This window comes from Myotis nattereri (assembly GCF_964212035.1).
Source record: "Myotis nattereri genome assembly, chromosome: 8".
NCBI lineage: Eukaryota > Metazoa > Chordata > Mammalia > Chiroptera > Vespertilionidae > Myotis > Myotis nattereri.
This window is the reverse complement of record NC_138083.1, coordinates 89366957-89385890: the sequence shown is the minus strand read 5'-3', so window position 1 is coordinate 89385890 and position 18934 is coordinate 89366957. Positions and strand designations below refer to the sequence as shown.

At 48.1% G+C, this 18934-nt stretch overlaps 1 protein-coding gene across 2 annotated transcripts in view; it reads right to left on the bottom strand.

Moving 5' to 3' along the window:
• The window catches only part of GAREM1 (GRB2 associated regulator of MAPK1 subtype 1), a gene marked incomplete at its 5' end in the record, with an annotated part of 151270 nt that overhangs the window by 79828 nt on the left and 52508 nt on the right, over positions 1 to 18934 (bottom strand). For both annotated transcript variants that reach the window (XM_081097333.1, XM_081097334.1), the window contains one exon: positions 16070 to 16210. In XM_081097333.1, the coding sequence (XP_080953459.1) occupies positions 16070 to 16210 (141 nt within the window). The remainder of the gene's footprint in view (positions 1 to 16069; positions 16211 to 18934) is intronic.

Here is an 18934-nt window from a genome sequence, read left to right as displayed (position 1 = left end):
CAGTAGAATCTGTACTTGCCCTCCAAGAGCTCAAGATGTCCTGGGGAGAAGATCATCATAAATGTGCCACATCGCAGACAGGGGTACAGGAACCCCGGAGGCACCCGGGAGGCTCCCCAGACGACGGGTGACCTCTGCATGTCGTGAGGAGAGCATGGCCAAAGGGGGGGCACACAGTAGGGCCACCCCCAGGGCGGTGGGAATGCACAGGCAGGACCTGGGTCACAGTGCACCTCACTCTGTCATGCTGACTTCCGCTTGTTGGCCTGGGGGTCCACAAAAGGGTTTCCGGTAGCGGTTCTCAACCTGTGGGTCGCGATCCTTTCACAGGGGTCGCCTAAGACCATCAGAAAACACATATATAATTACATATTGTTTTTGTGATTAATCACTATGCTTTCATTATGTTCAATTTGTAACAATGCAATTGGGGGTCACCATCACATGAGGAACTGTATTAAAGGGTCGCGGCATTAAGAAGGTTGAGAACCACTGGAAGGCGTAAGGTGGGTCAATTAAAAACACTGTGTGGCTTCACACTGATGACCTTCCTGGCTACTGTGCAGGTAGCAAACTTCAGGGGAACAAAACTGGAGGCCGTTCAAAGGTTTTGAATCAGGGCAGCAGACACATGCTTGTTAAGAAGGACACATTTGATATGCAGAGAAGATCGACTCAGTGGGACCTGGAACCACAGGATGTGGGGGAGGAAGTTGGGGGAAGACTCCCAACTTTCTGGCTCGGGTGGCAATGCCACCAAACAGGATGCAGGAAGGAGAGCAGGTTTAAGGGTGGAGGTGACTCTGGAGTCGGCTACCCTGAGCTGAGTGGGACAGTCCTGAAGACCTATCTCAGGGAGGAAGGGGAGGAGCCTTGGATGGCACTCTGGTGACACGGAGCACCAGGGGCAGGTGACACTGAAGGTGAGAGAGCTTGGAGATGGGCCAGGAGCACATGGACATGTCCTGGCAGCATTGTGATCCTGGATTTCAAGGAGAAAAACGCAAATAGTTTCAAATGAGGTAGAAAGATCCATCATGGAGAAAGTGGGGTACACCAATGATCTGAGCAAAAGCTATTTCAAAAAGTTATTAAATGAGAGTCAGGCCACAATGAGTTATAAAGTGAGTAAGAAGGAGCAGAGATGATTGGCCGAGGAGCTGTTAGATGTAGAAATAGGGTTAAAAGGCAGGATGTGGATTGGGCAGGTTTGTTTTTTAAATCAGCTGAAATTTCACTACCTTCTGATAGCCAACACTTGCATAATTCCTCTGTGTGCATGTATATCCTATATAATAAAAGCCTAATATGCAAATCGACTGAATGGTGAAACGACAGGTGGAACGATCAGTAGCTATGACATGCACTGACCACCAGGGGGCAGCCGCTCAATGTAGGAGCTGCCCCAGCCTGCAGGCCGCAAGCCAGCCAAGGCGGGTGCCAGCAGGGGTTCCCTCCTGCCCACCCCATCGCCCTGCTGGTCACCCCACAGATTGGCCCTGATCGCCGGCCAGGTCTAGTGACCCTACCCATGCACGAATTTCATGCATCGGGCCATATATATATACACACACACAAAAGTAAATATATAGATACATACACATGTAATGATGCACAGATACAAAGGACACTTATTGCTGAGATTATTACGTACGAATAAAGTGGATTATATCTTTACACTGAAACCACTCTAAGTTATCACAATCACAAGCATATGCATAAAATAGTCTCTCTTCTAAATCAAAACCCAAGACCTTTCTGTGACCTACACTCCCCTTAGACAAAACCAATCTGTGTCTTACTTCTGAGAAATGGAACAGACACACCCAATCCGATTGCTTTTTAGAAGGTGGAGAGCAATTACCCACTTGGAGCACTTCCAGGGGTTTAAACATGCAATCGTCTAGGAGCCCTAGGAGCGGTACCTCTGAGGGCAAACCACCCCCTCGCAAGGGGGTGCTGACAATATACACCCGGAGTGGCACCCAGTGAGTCACCTCAGAGGGCAAGTTCCACCCTGTGAGGCTCCCACACCTGCCTCTGTCCCAGCACCCCAACAAAGAACGCACAAAGCTCTCTTGTGTGGTGAGGCAATGTCAACAAGGCTGGCAATACTGGTTCCACTGGCCCCGTCGGCTGAACGGCCACAGGACTTGGCTTGGGTTTGCTCCACCAGGAAACGGGGCAAGAGGTCAGGACTGTAACTCAGAAAAGGCGTCCCCCAAGGACTTGCCGAGAAGGCAGCATGGCCTGGGTTGTTAATGAAAAAAATGGTGGGTCAGGTCGTGTTTGTTTTTTTTGTAGAGGGACACAGACACAAGCAGCTTCACACTTTGGTGACGGCTCTCTCCTCGCCTTCCCACTGTTCTTAAGCCAGTTTCCCTCCCATTGCAGTTATCCGAGCAGTCAGTAGAGGAAACATGCTTGACACAGCCGGTTAAAATCAGAACTTTTATTTCCAACTAGAAAATGAAGACCTCGATAGTCCAGGAGCCCAGCTGCAGGAGACACAGAAAACTGTTCTACCAACCTGGAAGATAAGCCCGTCTCTTATTTAGAAGGTCAAAACTCACCTCTTCCTGTCTTAATAGACATGTTTGAATAGAAGGAAATAGTATGTACTCAGGTAAAACCTAAGTTCCGTGTGGAGGGGAGCAGATTTCCTTCCACCACCATTGGATAGACACAGGAGGAGTCAAGGGGACCCCGGGAGACAGTAGACAAGACTATATGTGGACCTCAAAGTGCAAAGCAGGCCACCAGCAACCACCAGGTTCTTCAGGGGGACGATTAAAGGGGGTGACAGAGAAGGGGTGCGTCCTGGTGGGCTCATCACTTCCTAAGCTTCCTTGGCTGAGCCCTCCAGGGAACAGAAATGCTTTCACTCACGGAAACAAGTGGAAAATGGTGTAGAAGGTAAAGAAGACTTTCCTTTTCTGGTTTGGTTAAATTTTAGAAAAATTAAAAAAATATATATCTGCATGTTCTCTTCACATTTTCCCAAGACTCTGACAAGAAGCAGTGAGAAGCAGTGAAATTTTCAGGCCTTGAGGACAGACTGTTTTACCAGTAAAGCCACCTGAAAATAAGGCATCGGGAAGAAGCAGCCCAAATGGACCAGCTGTCTCACAGCGTGTCCTAGCTGCCCACGCGCACATATTTCCGTAAGGACATCACTGAGCTTGGTCACTGTGTGTTGTCCGCATCGTTTTCAACCTGGTAATTTTCCATCACCCGCTTTCCAGTGAACCAGATTCGCTGTCATGTCTGAGAAGACGCCTACATTATTTTTGTAAATCCGTCTTCAAGACCTCATAAAGCCACAGATAAGACTCTCTGGCAAACGAACAGATTGGTAGTCACCCTGAATAAACTATGCGGCCACCGTGCTCATTATTGATGGACGTTGTACTTACTCATTTCATGTGGCCAATATACTGGCTGCGAGCTTTGGCCAAAGCTTAGAACCTGGCATGTGGTTCGAGCAGCTTCATAGCAGCAGTGATAAGACCGGGTTGAGCTCTCATATGCCAAATGCTCAGGCTGCCGCGGAAGAACATGAACCCGGTGTTCACGCCATGCATTTGCTATCAGATGTTTCATGCATGGTCTTCAAAGACATGAGGAACATTCCAGTAGATGCTGGAAAGGTGACACTCTGTCACCTCGCGAGGGCACATGGCTCATAAATTTCTTTTCTGGCCGTTAGTCTGTTTTGCACACTGTTCTGTCATCACACACCACCCCCTTCTTATCTGCATCTGTACACTAAGTAGACAAGCTTCCTGGAATTTGCAGGTTGATGTGTTCTTGGAGCAATGATTTAGCTCTCACCTCCCCGGCAAGCAATATTCTCCTTGATGGCATGTACCCATGTAATAGGATAATACTCTACCACTAGCTTATTTAATCCAAACTGATAATAATCAATTACTCACCTTATGCTAGACCCTTCCTAGGATTCAAGCAAAATAATATAGCTCCAACAAAAAAGAACTTTGCATTAACTGTAATATATACATATATATGTAAATATATGTAATGTCAAGATGATGAAGGAAGATAAAAAAGTAAAGGATGAAAGGCAAAGAAGAAAATGACTGAATGATTCTAAAAAACAAAAACTTCTGTATAATATGTGCCTTTGAGAACAACTCTAAATGGTAAATGACATGCAATTTAATACCTGTTCATGTAGTCCACTGTTCAACCATTAGACAAAGCTAATTTCTTAATGGTTCCTGCAACAGGGAAAATGCATCGTCTGATTGTCCTTCGACCTCACAAAAAAGGCTACTCACTTGCTGCCCAGCTGGTCGAGTATCAGGACAGAAAGGTTGATGGTTTAATTCTGGGTCAGGGCACATACCTGGGTTGTGGGTTCTATCCGCAACTGGGGTAGGTACGGAAGGCAACCGATCAATGTTTCTCTCTCGCATCAAAGTATATCTCTCTCCCTCTCTCTCTCTCTCTTTCTCTCTCTCTCTCTCTCTCTCTCTCTCTCTCTCTCTCTCTCTTCCTCACTCAAAGCATGTCCTTAGGTGAGGACTTAAAAAATAACGTAATAAAAAGCATTATTAAAAAAAAAAGACTACTCACTCTCTATTCGACAATGTGGTAAGTGTGTATGCAGGAGGCGAAGTGAAGTTACACACACCAGGAAGTGTGGTTCAGCTGCAATGTCTTTATTCTTTACACGTAGATAGGTGACGGTGCTGGTAATCCAGACGTGGGGTTTTTGTTCAGATAGAAGGACTGCTCTTTCCCCTACCTGCTCACCCCTGGGAAACACCTAGAAGGCCAGTCTGTGTTCCTACAATGGAATGTGTGAGCTTTTCCTGCTAGAGGGGCGGAGGGTGAGCGCCTGTGGTTGACCAGAAGGCCGCAGGTGGGGGAAGATGCAAAAACAGAGAACAATGACAGCATCATGGCCGGGCAGAGATGTACCTGCCTGCTTCGTGACTCGCCAGCCCGCCTGAAAGCCACTGGGGCAGCCCCCACCACCAGCAGGATGCTGTTTTTCACATCCACCTGACCCGGGCAGTGTGCTAGCCACAGGGCCAGCCCACCTGCCCCCAAGGCTTCCATCCAAAACACAGGATAGTCACGGGAGTGAACTCCCTGCAGATGGGACACCCCAAGCCCAGAGGCTCCTGGGACCCTGCTCCGGCCGCTGGGCAGGTCCTGGGTGAGTGCTCGGGCTTCACGGCTGAACGGCTCTGGGTGTGAATCTCGGTGTCACCGCCCCCGGACCGTAGGACCTCGGCCACAACCCGCAGCCTTGGCACCCTCACTAGAAAGGGGCCGTTTCCAAGGTTAAAGGAGGCCAAGGGTCAGTGTGCTGCACGGGCCCAGCCACCGCAAAACAAATCTAGATGATCTATCTCTCCTGCTGCCTTGTTTCTCGCATCTAGATGTCAGCTCTTCCTCCATCAGCACTCCCTCAGCCTCCTCAGGGCTCGGTATCTTTCATATCTTTCATCAGGGCTGTTTCAGCAACTTTCCATCCGGTTTCTCACACCTTCCCACCTCCATTACACACCAGTGGGGAGGTGAGGTGGGGTCAGGAGGTGTGGGGGCCTCTGGGAATCTTTTCAAAATGAAGATCATGTGAGAGATTCCCCCCACCCCCATCCCAAGGCCCAGAGATCACAGTTCCCATTAGTCCTCCCAGAATTCAAGCTCCTTCATGCTTGTTCCCAGCTGGTTTGCAGCCTTGCTTCCTAAACACTCCTTCCCCTCCAGCTGACAAGTGATTTGAGCTGTCCTCACCACTGCCCACATGCCAACCTCTGTCCAGGCTGCTACTCTGTCTGGAATGCCCTCTTCCCTGGGTTCACGTGGAGGCCCCCACCCCCACCCCCACCCCCAGACAGGGCCACCATCCATCCACTGGCTGGTGCCTCTTTTGGAGCCCTCGACACGAGTACCGCAGGGTCCTGAGGTGGACGGAGGCCTGACATCCCGCCCAGGGACCAGCCAGCTTCCTGACTGGGAGCCAGCCCACAGGGGAGCCGGTGGGAAGGGCTGGAAGGGAACACACCTGAGCATCAGACTCAGGAGAGACAAGGCCGCCAGGGAGACATGGCCCCTTCACATGCCTGTGCCACCACATCGCACTGACCTCCAGCGCGTTTAACGCCCAGAAAAGCACAGCTCTGTGTGTACTGTGCTTGTCTCACGCTCACTGGTTGGCTGGACTCCCTATCAGGGTCAAGCCCCAGGAGGTCCCACCCACCAGTTCTAACACGTTGGAGGCCTGGCGATGGCCACCTCCCCTCCCGCAGACGCCCGTGGGAGTCTGAACCCCTCTCCTCGGGCCCAAAGGTCAGAAGCGCTCGCTGGTGCACGGGCTCGCTGTCCTTCTCTGGATGAGCAAGCTGACAGCCACCCGATGGGCGAGGGGTGTCACAGGAGGCCAGCGCTCGGGGTCACCGGCGACCGAGACATAAGGTCAGTGGTTCCAGGTCTTAGGAGCGGAGGGGAGCAGCTGCAGGAGGCTTGCCCAGCACAGCAATCCGCTTTGGGAGGCATTCCTCCGTCTGCTTTCCTTCCGCAAAGGGAAAAGTAAAGCCCCAAACTCGGAGCGGCTCCTAAAAGCTGAAAGGGAACCTTTGAAAGGTCACTACCTCTGAGAGGCACACATTCAAGATGGAAATTGAACGATGGAGTCAGCGAGCCCCGCCCACGCTGCAAACACGCCACCAGCCGCGTGGCCGCAGGGAGCCTGGCCAAACTTGCCACCTGACGCCGATCAGAGGCTCTCACAGGTGACACTACGCGAGAACTTTCCACTCAGTTGCCACACACGCGTGGACAGGGGTTCTGAACCCCACGCACCAGCCCTGTGTCGGGCCAGAGTTTCTGTTTTGCTTTATTTTCTGGTCCTCACTTTCCTGCTGGTAGATGATTTGCCAGCGCTCTGAGAGTCAGCAGGGCAAAACGTGAAAAGAGCCGTCGAGGGATTCTCAGATTTTTTTAGTAAAGTTTGTAGATCAAGAAAAGCCACATAATAGGGCACCCAACAACTTTCCACGGTATTTGCTCATGTTTCCCCTTTCCATATCTCCCACAAAGCTCTTATTTTAAAAAGAAACTAATAAAATATCTTTCTCCCCAAACTTACACACACACACACACACACAACCGCACACACACACCCCTCTCTTTACCCCTTTATATTTAAATCGCTACAAACAACAGGGTGAGCCCCTAGAAATTAAAAGGAAATTTCTTTCCCCCACCAGAGAGAGAGAGAGAGAGAGCTGTGAGTACTCAAGTCCCCCTAGGAAGCCATGGCTGGAGGGTCCCGCCACCCTATGGAAACAGAAACATGTCTTTCTGAGTTCACCTTTCATTGATGGTTTCCACACACACTTCACACCAGAACAAATCAACACAGTGAAAGGAGAACTCTCTTTCATTCTCCCAGAAATTACTTAAGACTCTAATATAAGTAGGATCGAAGGAAGGGGCAGAGTGGTTTGGTAAGAACTCCATTTGTAGTTCCACAATACGATTAACTGTGTCTCTGGTTGTTATGTCAGGGTCAACTTTTCCCTTTTTATTACCAAAATTTCCTAACATCTGGGAAATTAGGGGAATGTGAACACCCTTCTACTCTTCACCTAGATTTAACAACTTTACAAGCTTGTCAATTATTCATCTATTTTTATGGGGTTTTTGCTAAGTATTTTATGAATTTTAATCACAATTCTTCCCTAAATAATTCAGTATGTGCCTCTAAAAAAATAGAAGTATTTTCCTTCATAACCATCATAATAGTGCCACATAAACAAAATCAAAATAATTCCCTAATATCATCTCATCATGAATATCAATCAAATTCAAATTTCCTTGGATGATTATTCTCCAGCATTTAGAATTGAGACCAGAAAGGTTGGTAGCAACGCTTGTGTCATTCTTCTATCAAAGGTTAATTTCTTTATCCTTATTTTGAGTTTAAATACCAGGCTGAATACCCAAATGTGAAAGATACAACCACCTACCCTTTAATCACAAACACCATATTAAATCAGCTAAAAAAAGAATATCATTTAGTCAGGAAGTAGAGTAGGAGAGAGTGACAAATGTCTCTCTTGGGGGAAAAAAAAGGCAAAGACAATTTCCCAGACACCAAGCTATTATAGCAATCAGTTCCTCCTCTTTTCTCTTCTGAATCCTTCTTCCTAAACTAGACAGGTTCTTCTGAAAAGATGAAATTTAGAAGCTCCTACGTCTGTCTCTTGGCTTCCCTTAAACCAGTGGTTCTCAACCTTCCTAATGCCACCACCCTTTAATGCAGTTCCTCATGTTGTGGTGACCCCCAATTTCATTGTTACAAATTGGACATAATTAAAGCATAGTGATTAGTCACAAAAACAATATGTAATTATATATGTGTTTTCCGATGGTCTTAGGCGACCCCTGTGAAAGGGTCATTCGATCCCCAAAGGGGTCGCAACCCACAGGTTGAGAACCGCTGCCTTAAACATATCTTGACAAAATTAGCTGATCCTGCATGCAGTCCCACCTCCCACACATTTAACCCTCATTATAATCTAATTTCCTCCCTTCGATTCCCTGCGTGCCTTCTGAGGACCACGCTTTCCTTAGTCACACCTGGAAGGCCCATCACCACCAGGATGGCCTCCTGGGTGCACCCCCGTCCTTCACTCTCGCTGACCTGAAGGCTCTGCTTGGCTTTGCGTTCTTCCCTGTAATTTACTCCGATGGGAATGTCACCTGGAGGCGGAGGGCTTGCCACTGTGGCAAAGGCCGTGATAGAGATGTCTGTAATGCCCCCGAGGGCTGGGTGGGGAAGGGGAGCAGGTGCAAGCTTTGGTGGACTGGCTCATGCTAGCTGCTCTCTCGTCTCCAGGGTGGCTCGATGCCTTGGGGTGGGAAGTGACTCCCAACACCTTCCGGGGACCAGTGGTGGGGGGAGCGGGCCCGGAGGCACACCCGATCATGGGTTCCAATCACACTGATCAGCTGAGTAATATTCCGATATGTGTACCATCTCTAAACCTCAGTTTGTACTTGTGCAAAATGCAGGTATTAACAGAACCTGCCTCATGGGATTGTTGTGAAAGTTACACACAGAAACCAAAGTGCCTAGAACATAGTAAGCAGTACATACATCGTAGTTAGGGCTAACCGTGACGGAAAGATTCCAGTATGAAAACTGGTCCTCAGGTATCTAACATTCATGGCTGGGATGATGCTCCTTAGCAACCGTACTTGTACTTGAGAACTTCCTCAGAGAGGGTTTGATGTCCATTCATCACGTACGCTCGATCCCACGTAATAGTCACAGCGCACAGAGTGTTGTTCAACACGCGGAGTTACTTTGCAAGCGGATGATTCATGCTAATTAAACTCACAACCCAGGGGGATAAAATCAGCCTGTTTCGACATTTCCTTTTGTTCGGTAATTACAACTCAAGGTTATGTTAGATGCCGCATTAGGGTAATTCTGCCCGAGAGACCGAGCGCATCTACATGTCTGGTGCTGTTTGTGTGTTTTTTTCAACAGGCTCTGCAGAGAGAAAGCCAGGTGCGTGCTGAGTCAGGGCCTTGCAGACTCATAAGCAGCCCTCCCCACCCCCGCGCTCCACTGCCATTTATTTCTGTACATAATGTCGCGGGGAAGAAAGGACTGAGATCATCTGAGCTTGTTATAGATTCACCGGATTTGCAGGAAGATGAGAACTTAAAAATAGAAGCCAAACGCGGCGGCTGGGGTTCATCTCGGATGCGTCTGTTCAGGTATCAATCCGTTCATCATGATGACAGCACGCACTCCTTCCCCTGATGCACATTTCATACCCTCAGCCCGAATGAATTCCACTGCTTCTCCCGCCGTCGGGCCACGGGTCCACGGCGCCTCCCCTTCTGGTCCATTTGGCTCCCAGGAGGGGGCACCATGAGGAGGTGGCGTTTATTGAGGGCTCGTCGGCGCCGGGCACACTGCAGAGTCACCCACACCGCTCAGGCCTCCGAGAACCTTCATGGCGTTGTCTTTCTTTTATTTTTTTTAAAACATATTTTATTGATTTTTCACAGAGAGGAAGGGAGAGGGATAGAGAGTTAGAAGCATCAATGAGAGAGAAACATCGACCGGCTGCCTCCTGCACACCCCCAACCAGGGATGTGCCTGCAACTAAGGTATATGCCCTTGACCAGAATCGAACCTGGGACCTCTCAGTCCGCAGGCCAATGCTCTGTCCTCTGAGCCAAACCAGCTAGGGCTTCATGGCATTTTCTAAGGCAAATCCCCATTTTATAGATCGGAAACTTGGAGCTTCGAAGGGCAAATGAAATCCCAGAAGCAATGGCATCTCCCGGTGTTTGTGGGGCCTGATTATATTAGTTTTAAAGGGGAGAAAATGCCCAATTGTAAGGACTAAGTTGCATTTAAGGCCCCAGAAGGGGGCAGCAGGAAAGAGGGACCCTGAGCCATGAGCTTTAGTGGTAACCAACGTGGGTAGCTTAACTGGCCACTCTGAGCTGCAGAGACGAAAGGAATCTGATGACTAGAAATATGAACTGCAAAATGAAAGTCATTCGTCTTTACAAACTCTTGCTATAATTCAGTGGCATTAGGTTTAAAATTTTTTAAAGCAGATGTTGTTGTTGTTTAAGAAATCAGGATCATGGGGGCGGGGTGCAGGGTGGATTAACTGTCTGATGAAGTGCCAAGCAGTACTTAGCCGGTCTGAGTACTCAGAATGCAGAAAAATGCCGATTTCTGCACTGCACATTTCTCAGGAAACACTGCCCTTTGGGGAGCATCGAGAAGTTAGAAGCTCACCTAAAACTGATCTGTGATGCCTTTTAAATAAATCCTGGGTGAAAGCAGGCACCACTTTTCTATACACTCTGCCGACTTTTCTTGAGTGGCTTCTCCACTGTTAGCAAAATCCGTGATGCTGACTGAATACATTCTCTCTCTCAGAATCAATTGTTTTACCAAGAAAACTCCTTTTATCCAAAACGAAAAACTTTGCCAGAAGGAGGAAAGTCTTATTTTCCCCCCAAAGTACATCTAATAATAAGGCGATCTGATCACCACCATATCAGTGTGCAATTCTGTTAAAAACTTCAAGTCACATTGATCTTTTTCTCGAAGTTTTATGACAGTCTTTTCACATGAGAATGTCTGGTAAAGAAGATGGGAAAAGCGCTGAGTTGCGATTCTGTAAAAATGCTGAGTTTACTACTTTGTGGAATGAGTGTGAGTGGAGCTGCGTACGGCTGCCCCACTGGGCTGTGCCCGATTCCCAGGGACCCCACCTACAGAGCACACAGGAGGGTGCTGCCTGCAACAGGACCGTGCGGTGGCCCTGACTGGACGGTGGACTGACGGGAAAAAATGGTTGAACCTGTTTCAGAAACTAGGACATGCTTGGACAAAACGGAGGGGGCGTGTCACAGAGACCCAAGAGCCAGCTTGCACCCACATGGCTGAATGTGGGACCATTCCAGCATCAAAATAAATCAAAACAGGAATGTATGCTACCCCAGTGAATGGAGAAACCCTGACGCCATGTTGGTAATGATAACTGAATATATAAACGCAGAAGAAGAAAAAGCTCTTCCGAACAGGAGAATAACAACTAACACACGTGAGAAGGGGTGGTGGGGTTAAGTGAGAAACACACCGTTTTCCCACCTTCACGGTGAAAACGGGATCAGACAGGAGACATGAACAGCTGCCCCAGGCTGGGGAGGAGGAGCCAGAGAAGGAACAGGATGCACGCTTACAGAATCTCTGTTTCCTTCAAATGTTCCAGGAATCACAAAGTGAACGGGATTAATACAGCAGAGAAATCAGGCAACATCTTAACCAAGTGATCAAATGAATGTCACCAGGAAGGGGCAAAGGGACATCCATGTGACGGTCTGAGATGTGACGGTCTGAGAAGGAGCCCTCACGCACACAGCGATCCAACTAAAATACGGAACCTCGATCTATCACCAGGGGCCTCGCAAGTCCACACGAGGGGCTGTTCTATCCACGCCTGCCTTTGCCTGTGTTCCTCAAACACGTCATGCAACACAAGGAAGGCTGTTCCATTGAAGGGGCCTGAAGGGACGCGACAGGGAAGGACAGCAAGTGGCCCCAGACTGGATGCTGACCTGGAGGGAAGAATGCAATCACAGTCATTTTGGGGGCATCTGACAAAACTGGCGCACGGACTGTAGACGAAAGTATTAAATGTCCTGAATCTGCTAATAGCACTGTGGTTACATAAGAGAATATCCTTGTTCTTAGGAAATACACAGTGAAGTATTAGGGGTGTAGGCTGCCTACTCTCAAATGAGTCAGAAAAAATAAATGTGCGTGTGTGGAAAGAGAGAAAGAAGGGGGCGACAGGAGGAAAAGAATAAGACAAACACGAAACAATGATGTTAAAAATGTGTAAAACTAGGTAAAAGGTCTAAGGGAATATACTCTACTATTGCAACCTCAAAATAAAGAGTTTAACAAAAACAGCAGCAGCCAAGACGACTTTGAGGGGTATCAGCGTTCAGCTTGCTCTAATGAGCAGAAAAGTAATTCAACTTATAATCAGTGCAAAACAGAGAGGTGCCCCTATGGAATCATGCTGTCATCTTCACAGTCATCACCAGGAACACTTCCGGAGCCCTTACTCAGTGATAACTGCGCCGAAAGGGGTTTTACTTGCGTGACCCCTTTTAGTCTTCACAACTCCCCTAGGAGAAAGGTCCTGGGGTTACCCCCACTTTATAGATGAGGAAACCAAGGTTTACAGAAGTTTAGCAACTTGCCCAAAGTAATACAGGGAGTAAATGGCAGAACCAGAAACCCAACAAGGTTGATTACAAAGCTGCTGGGATTTATTGCTTTGTTAAACTTAATTTTTAATTATTTCTTAGTTTTCCCCAAAGAAAGAGAGATGAAGCACAACCTAGATGAAATTTTGGCAAATTAGTAAAATAATTTTAATGACAGCACTAAATTAACCAGAGAGACATCTATCTATCTATCTATCTATCTATCTATCTATCTATATAAAAGCCTAAGCAACCGAACAACTGAATAACTGGTCGACCGGTCGCTATGATGTGCACTGACCACCAGGGGGCAGACGCCCAATGTAGGAGCTGCCCCCTGGTGGTCAGTGTGTTCCCATAGTGAGAGTGCCGCTCAGCTGACTGACCCATCCTGGTAGCCCACCAGCTTGGCGGCAGTCACTCCCTCCCTCAGTAGTCCTACAGGTCCACTCTCCGGAGAACGGGCCAGGCACCAACGGACCAGTGCCTCCAGCCTCCTGGAAGTTGGCCTCGGTCATCACCATCACTTCCCCTCCCTAGATGCTTTGCAAGGAAGAAATAATATAAAAGCGGCAGCCAGGTGGCTCCCGACAACTGACGCAAATGTCAGCGAGATGGATCCAGATCCCGGGCTGGCAAGGGCGTCCCACTGCCCGCCAGGAGGGCTGATTGTGGCCTGGCTCCCCACCCTGCTCTGGGGACCCCACCTGTGCATGAATTCGTGTACCGGGCCTCTAGTAAGTGATATTTCTGGTCTCCATAATTTACTTTACACACTCTTTCTTCAAAGGGCTGACTTGGTCATTCACAAATTCTTTGAAAAAATATACCCGAGTATGTCTTTTGAAATGATCTTATCAAACGTCTCCTAAACCATATGGTCCTTGCTATGGCATGCCTGTTAGTGTCCCCCTAAAATGAGATGTTGATGCCCACATCCCCAATGTGATGGCATTTGGAGGTGGAGCCTTTGGAGTGTTACTAGATCCTAGGCTGGAACCCTCACAAGTGGGATTAGTGCCCTTCGAAGAGAGACGTAAGAGAAAGGATCAGTCTCTCTCCACCACACAAGGACACAGCGAGAAAACGACCGTCTGCAGGCCAGGAACTGGGCTTTCCAGATGTGCTGGTGCCTTGATCTTGGACTTCCCAGACTCCAGAACCGAGAGAAAAACATTCCTGTTGTTTCTAGTCCATCCTGTCTATGGTATGTTGTTATCGGAGCCTGAACTAAGACAGTCTTGTTTCAAGTTTTTCTTCCTGATTAAAAATGTTTTCTCTCCTTTCAGGTAAAGTAATGTAGCTTATGTTCATGTTTCCTTTTAATCTCGACACTTCAATTTTACTTAAAAAAATGTACCACTCGCAACACACTGCCTGCTCAGTCCCATCGTCCTCCTCACAGATGGGGAGTACGCGGCTACACATGCCATCTCTTTCTTCCCAGTGGAAGCTGAAGGTCCGTTGATTTTTTAAACAAACGTTCATAACAGTACGACATTTGCAAATACTTGCAGGTGTTCAGGGCAATCTTACCATCTGACAGAGCGAATGCCCACTCCAGAAAAGGCAGCCCCGCCCATGGCTGCATAATTTAACCACAGAAGGAGCTTTTAAAATCCCGATGCCCAGACCACCAGACCTGCTGGAGATGGGGCCTGGGCCTCGGGCATTCTAAGCTCCCCTGACGATTCCAGTGGGCGGCCTAGTTCGAGATGCTGGATCGAGCACCCGGAGCCGTAAAGAATCACATCTTTTGTGTACACCGCCAACGGATTCACAGAGCTTTTGGAATTGGTCTCATTAGGAAGGTATAGTCCAGCTGGTGAGTGGTGACAGTAGGGAACAGCAGGGAACAGTAACTGGGCGGGACTGAGACGTGTGCCACATGAAGGGGACACACAGTGAGCACATCAGGAGGCCACGGGGACAGTAGGTGTCATCAGCACCCTCCGGCAACAAGTCCCGGCGGGTGGCAGCCCGGAGCCTCTGAACACATTTGCGGAAACGATCGAATGAAACTTGCCTTTGGGAGAAAAACGAAAACTCTGTCTACTAAGAACAAAAACCCATACAACCGATGCGGTAAAACTGTGTGCTGATGGAGCATAATTTGATGTCTTCCTTTTTAGTTTTCCACAAAAGACAGGACCCACACCCTGGAGCCTGCTAGACTAGAACCCGCGTGGGTCTCACCAGCCGGGGACCCACTCACGGAGGGACGGCAGCCTGAGCGGCAGGCTCTCGGCCCCTCTGGCCTGGTCCCAACCTCACCATAGCAGTGCCCCCGCACCTGAGCCTGACTCCTTTTCTCAAAAGGCGACTCCTGTGGCTAAGAAATATAATCCAGAGGACAAGATTCCAGGCCACAGAAATGCTTTCTCACAGTTTTTTCTTTGGAATAAGGGCTTTTGAGAAGTTGAATGATTTCTAGGCCATCTTGGCAATTAAAGATTTCTAGGGATACTAAAGGGGACCACAGCATTCATTCATTCATTCAATAAGTACTTATTGAACACGTACCACTCGCCGCTCTTCTAGGCCTTGGGAAGAAACACAGCCAGGCCTTTTCCAAAGGGAACACTCCCTGGGACTGATCAACTTCACTCAACAACATCACAGCAGCCTAAGGCTACACGACTGACAGCTAACTGACTTAAGGCTCCTGCTACAGACCTTAAAAAAACACGAATAGCCAAAAAACAAAACAAAACAAAACCAAGAAAGGAAAGGAAAGTCAAGATCCTTTATATAATTAACTGTATGTACCAGAGGACTTACAGAGTAACAAAAGTCTTTTTTAAAAACTGCATTTATGTAAGTATATTCAGGCCACTAGATGTAGCCTAAGCTCCAAACATACCAGCACAACCACGTGTTCAATGGCCGATCCAATAGCCACAAGAAAGCGCTTGCTGCTTCTTCTCCTATGTCACATACCTGCTAGTTCAGCGGTTCTCAACCTGTGGGCCGCGACCCCTTTGGTGGTAGAACGACCCTTTCACAGGGGTCGCTTAAGACCATCCTGCCTATCAGATATTTACATGACGATTCATCACAGTAGCAACATGACAGTGATGAAGTAGCCACGAAAATAATTTTATGGTTGGGTCACAACATGAGGAACTGTACTGAAAGGGCCAGAAGGTTGAGAACCACTGCTCTAGGTTATAGACAATTCCCGTTTTCTCGCCGCGGAGAAAAGTTCGCATGAGCCTATTGCAGGCTCCTTCCTTCCCTCTTCCTGCCGGGCGCGGCGTCTTACCCGCGTAGTGCACCGGGATCTCTATCTTCGGCCCAATGACGTAGTGCCCCTCCTCCAGGCTGTGGGCCGTGATGGTGGTCCACTGGCGGCAGGAGTGGATCAGCAGGTAGTCGTTCTCCCGCAGCCCTTCGATGCATTCTCCTAGGAGACAGAATCCCACACAAGAAACCTGGAATTAGCAGGGGCTTACTCCGTCCTCTGCAATGAAATGCCATTCGTTAGAACTTCACTAGTGCACAAGTTGACAGTTCATCCCCAGAGAAGAAAACGTTCACTTAAGAATTAGCAATAAAAAAAGCTTTCCAAGTGGCTCAGTGGTTGAGCGTGACCTATGAACCAGGAGGCCACAGTTCAATTCCTGGTCACGGCACCTGCCTGGGTTGCGCGGGCTGGATCCCCAGAGTGGGGCGTGCAGGAGGCAGCCGATCAATGATTCTCTCTCATTATTGATGTTTTGATCGATACCTCTCCCTTCCTCTCTGAAATCAATATATATATATAGCATTCCATGCCATATTGATAATGTCACTCAAGATTCCACAAAAATGTTTCTAAATTATTTACAAAGAGATCTTCACATGCCTCATTTTATCTAAATAATTATATTCCAACAATTATAAAACAAAGATGAAGTGCTTATGTTAGGTAATACCTGGATGCTGTGCATCTATTATGCCATGTAATACAGTAATGAGGAGGGAGGTACGATCCCTTCCTGGCGGGTGGGGAAGAACTCAGTGCCCAGGTGGTAAGCGACAGTACACTTTTAGCCTTTGAACCAATGACAGACTATTTCAAAAGAGAAATCCACTCCCTGAAATGGGAAAGTTAGTTTTCTAGACGCAGGAATGATCCCATGAACCCTGCTTAGTAATTTTCAATGCTCAAAAAAAAATAGCTGAAAAGGTAAATTCCTTTATACAGGAAACCACCAGCCTGCCTTATTTTTGATGTTATTATATTTCAGTAATGAAAAGTTATTGTTGATTTAACTATATGTTTCCAAATGGCATTTATCAATCCCTCAAAAGTCCCTAAAAGTTGCAGCAATTTTTCAATTAAGTAGAGAAAGCTGTAACGATCAACTTGGTTATCACAACCATAAGCAGTCAAATTTGTTCCCAAATTAATAAGGCCATAATTTTTAATACAGTCTTACTGCAAGAATATGCTATCTTTGTTGCTGAAAAGGCAAAGAGTTAACGCTTTTATGGGGGGGGGGGTGCTGAAAGTGGAGGTACCTGAGCAGGAGGGGGAGGGTCCCATTGTGGGGGGCATATTTCCAAACCAGACTCCCCTGCCCCTCACTCTTTGGGAGACCAGGTTCATAAAGACACCGTCTGGGAAGGCCAGTGGTACTCGGCAGCCCTCGGCATCTCTTGAGCATATGCGGGCAGGAACGAAAGCTCTAGAAGCACTGCCCATAATATAGCCCCCTCAATCCTCCCCCTCCCAAGGGCAGAGGGGAGGGCACATACAGGGCAGTTGGGAGTTACAGACACGGGCTTCAGAGCCCGGCATTCCTGGTCTAGCCAGGTTCTGCGCCAGCGCTGTGTGGTCCTGGGCAGGCACCTCTCTTCTCCCAGGAGAAGGGACAACAGGCCCTGCTTCCCAGAGGCTTAAAGACGCCTGGGGACAGCCAGGGACCCTGGGGGGCACCACTCTGTCATGGGATGTTAGGTGACTAGGACACATCAGCTATCGATTTTATTTCTTGTGAGATTTTCCTCCCTGAAGGTTGTCCTGTTTATAAACACTGTAATTGAGGTCAGGTCATCCTTTTACAGGCGAGGAAAGGATTTTCCGAGCAGTCAAGAAACTTGCCTAGAGCGGCACAGCCAAGGGACAGAAAGTGACTTCAGGGTCTCTCTCTCTCCACATCTCTCTCCTGCTCGTCCAACACCACACTGTTGGTCGCCTTGAAAACCACCAACAATCCAAGAAACAGGGAACACTGGCCTTCGGTTCCCTCAGCCAGCATGACAAGCACCGTTCCAACGCGGGGGACACACGTCGGAAAACACGAACAAGGTCCCTGCCCTAGGACGCCCGCTATCCCACAGGAAGGAGACGGCACCGTCAACGAGAATGCTGGGATTATGGGTCCATTAGGGAGTGAGAGGGGCTGCGGGTAAAGGGTGAGAGGATCAGGAGAAAGAAGAGCAATTCACAAGTTTGTCATCTTACCCAGCAAACATTTGTCTACTTACTTTGCCTTTAAAAAGCAGCTTTGAGATATCATAATAGACAAAGAAGGGGAGATACTTAATGTGTACACTCTGATGAGCCACAAACACTTACTGAGTCTCTTTTATGCACAAAGCAATGGAGGAGTGGGCCAGATATAACGACTTGGGGGCCTGCATTCAAGAAATCAACATTCTCCCTGGTGAGATGCATCCCTGTGTAATTTCATGAAAGGCAGGGCCTGATGAGTGCTATGCAGAGGAAGAGGAAATCGGGAGTGGAGATGGGACTTTAGCAGAGACGATCAAGGACATGTTCACAGGAATGCAAAGCATTGGGGCTGGTCCTTTGATGGATGAGAGGGTCTTCGAGGAGAGGAAGGCAACAGGAGCCCCTGGAGCGTGTTGGATACGAGAACCACGTCAGGAAAATTCACCTGGTGGTGCTGGGAAAGATGAGTGGGAGAAAGGAGAAACCACAGTGCCATTCAGGGGAAAAAGAAAAATGTCATTTTCTGCAACTAAACTGTTACATCGTAAGAACTGTTTTAATTTTATTCCACAGTGGGCTCTGAAGAGGCGGCGGAGGCACAATTGCAGTCAAGTTAATCGAAATGAAAACGTAATGTTAAATCCTACTACTAGCTGATGCTATCAACGCCACCAAGAGGATTCAGAA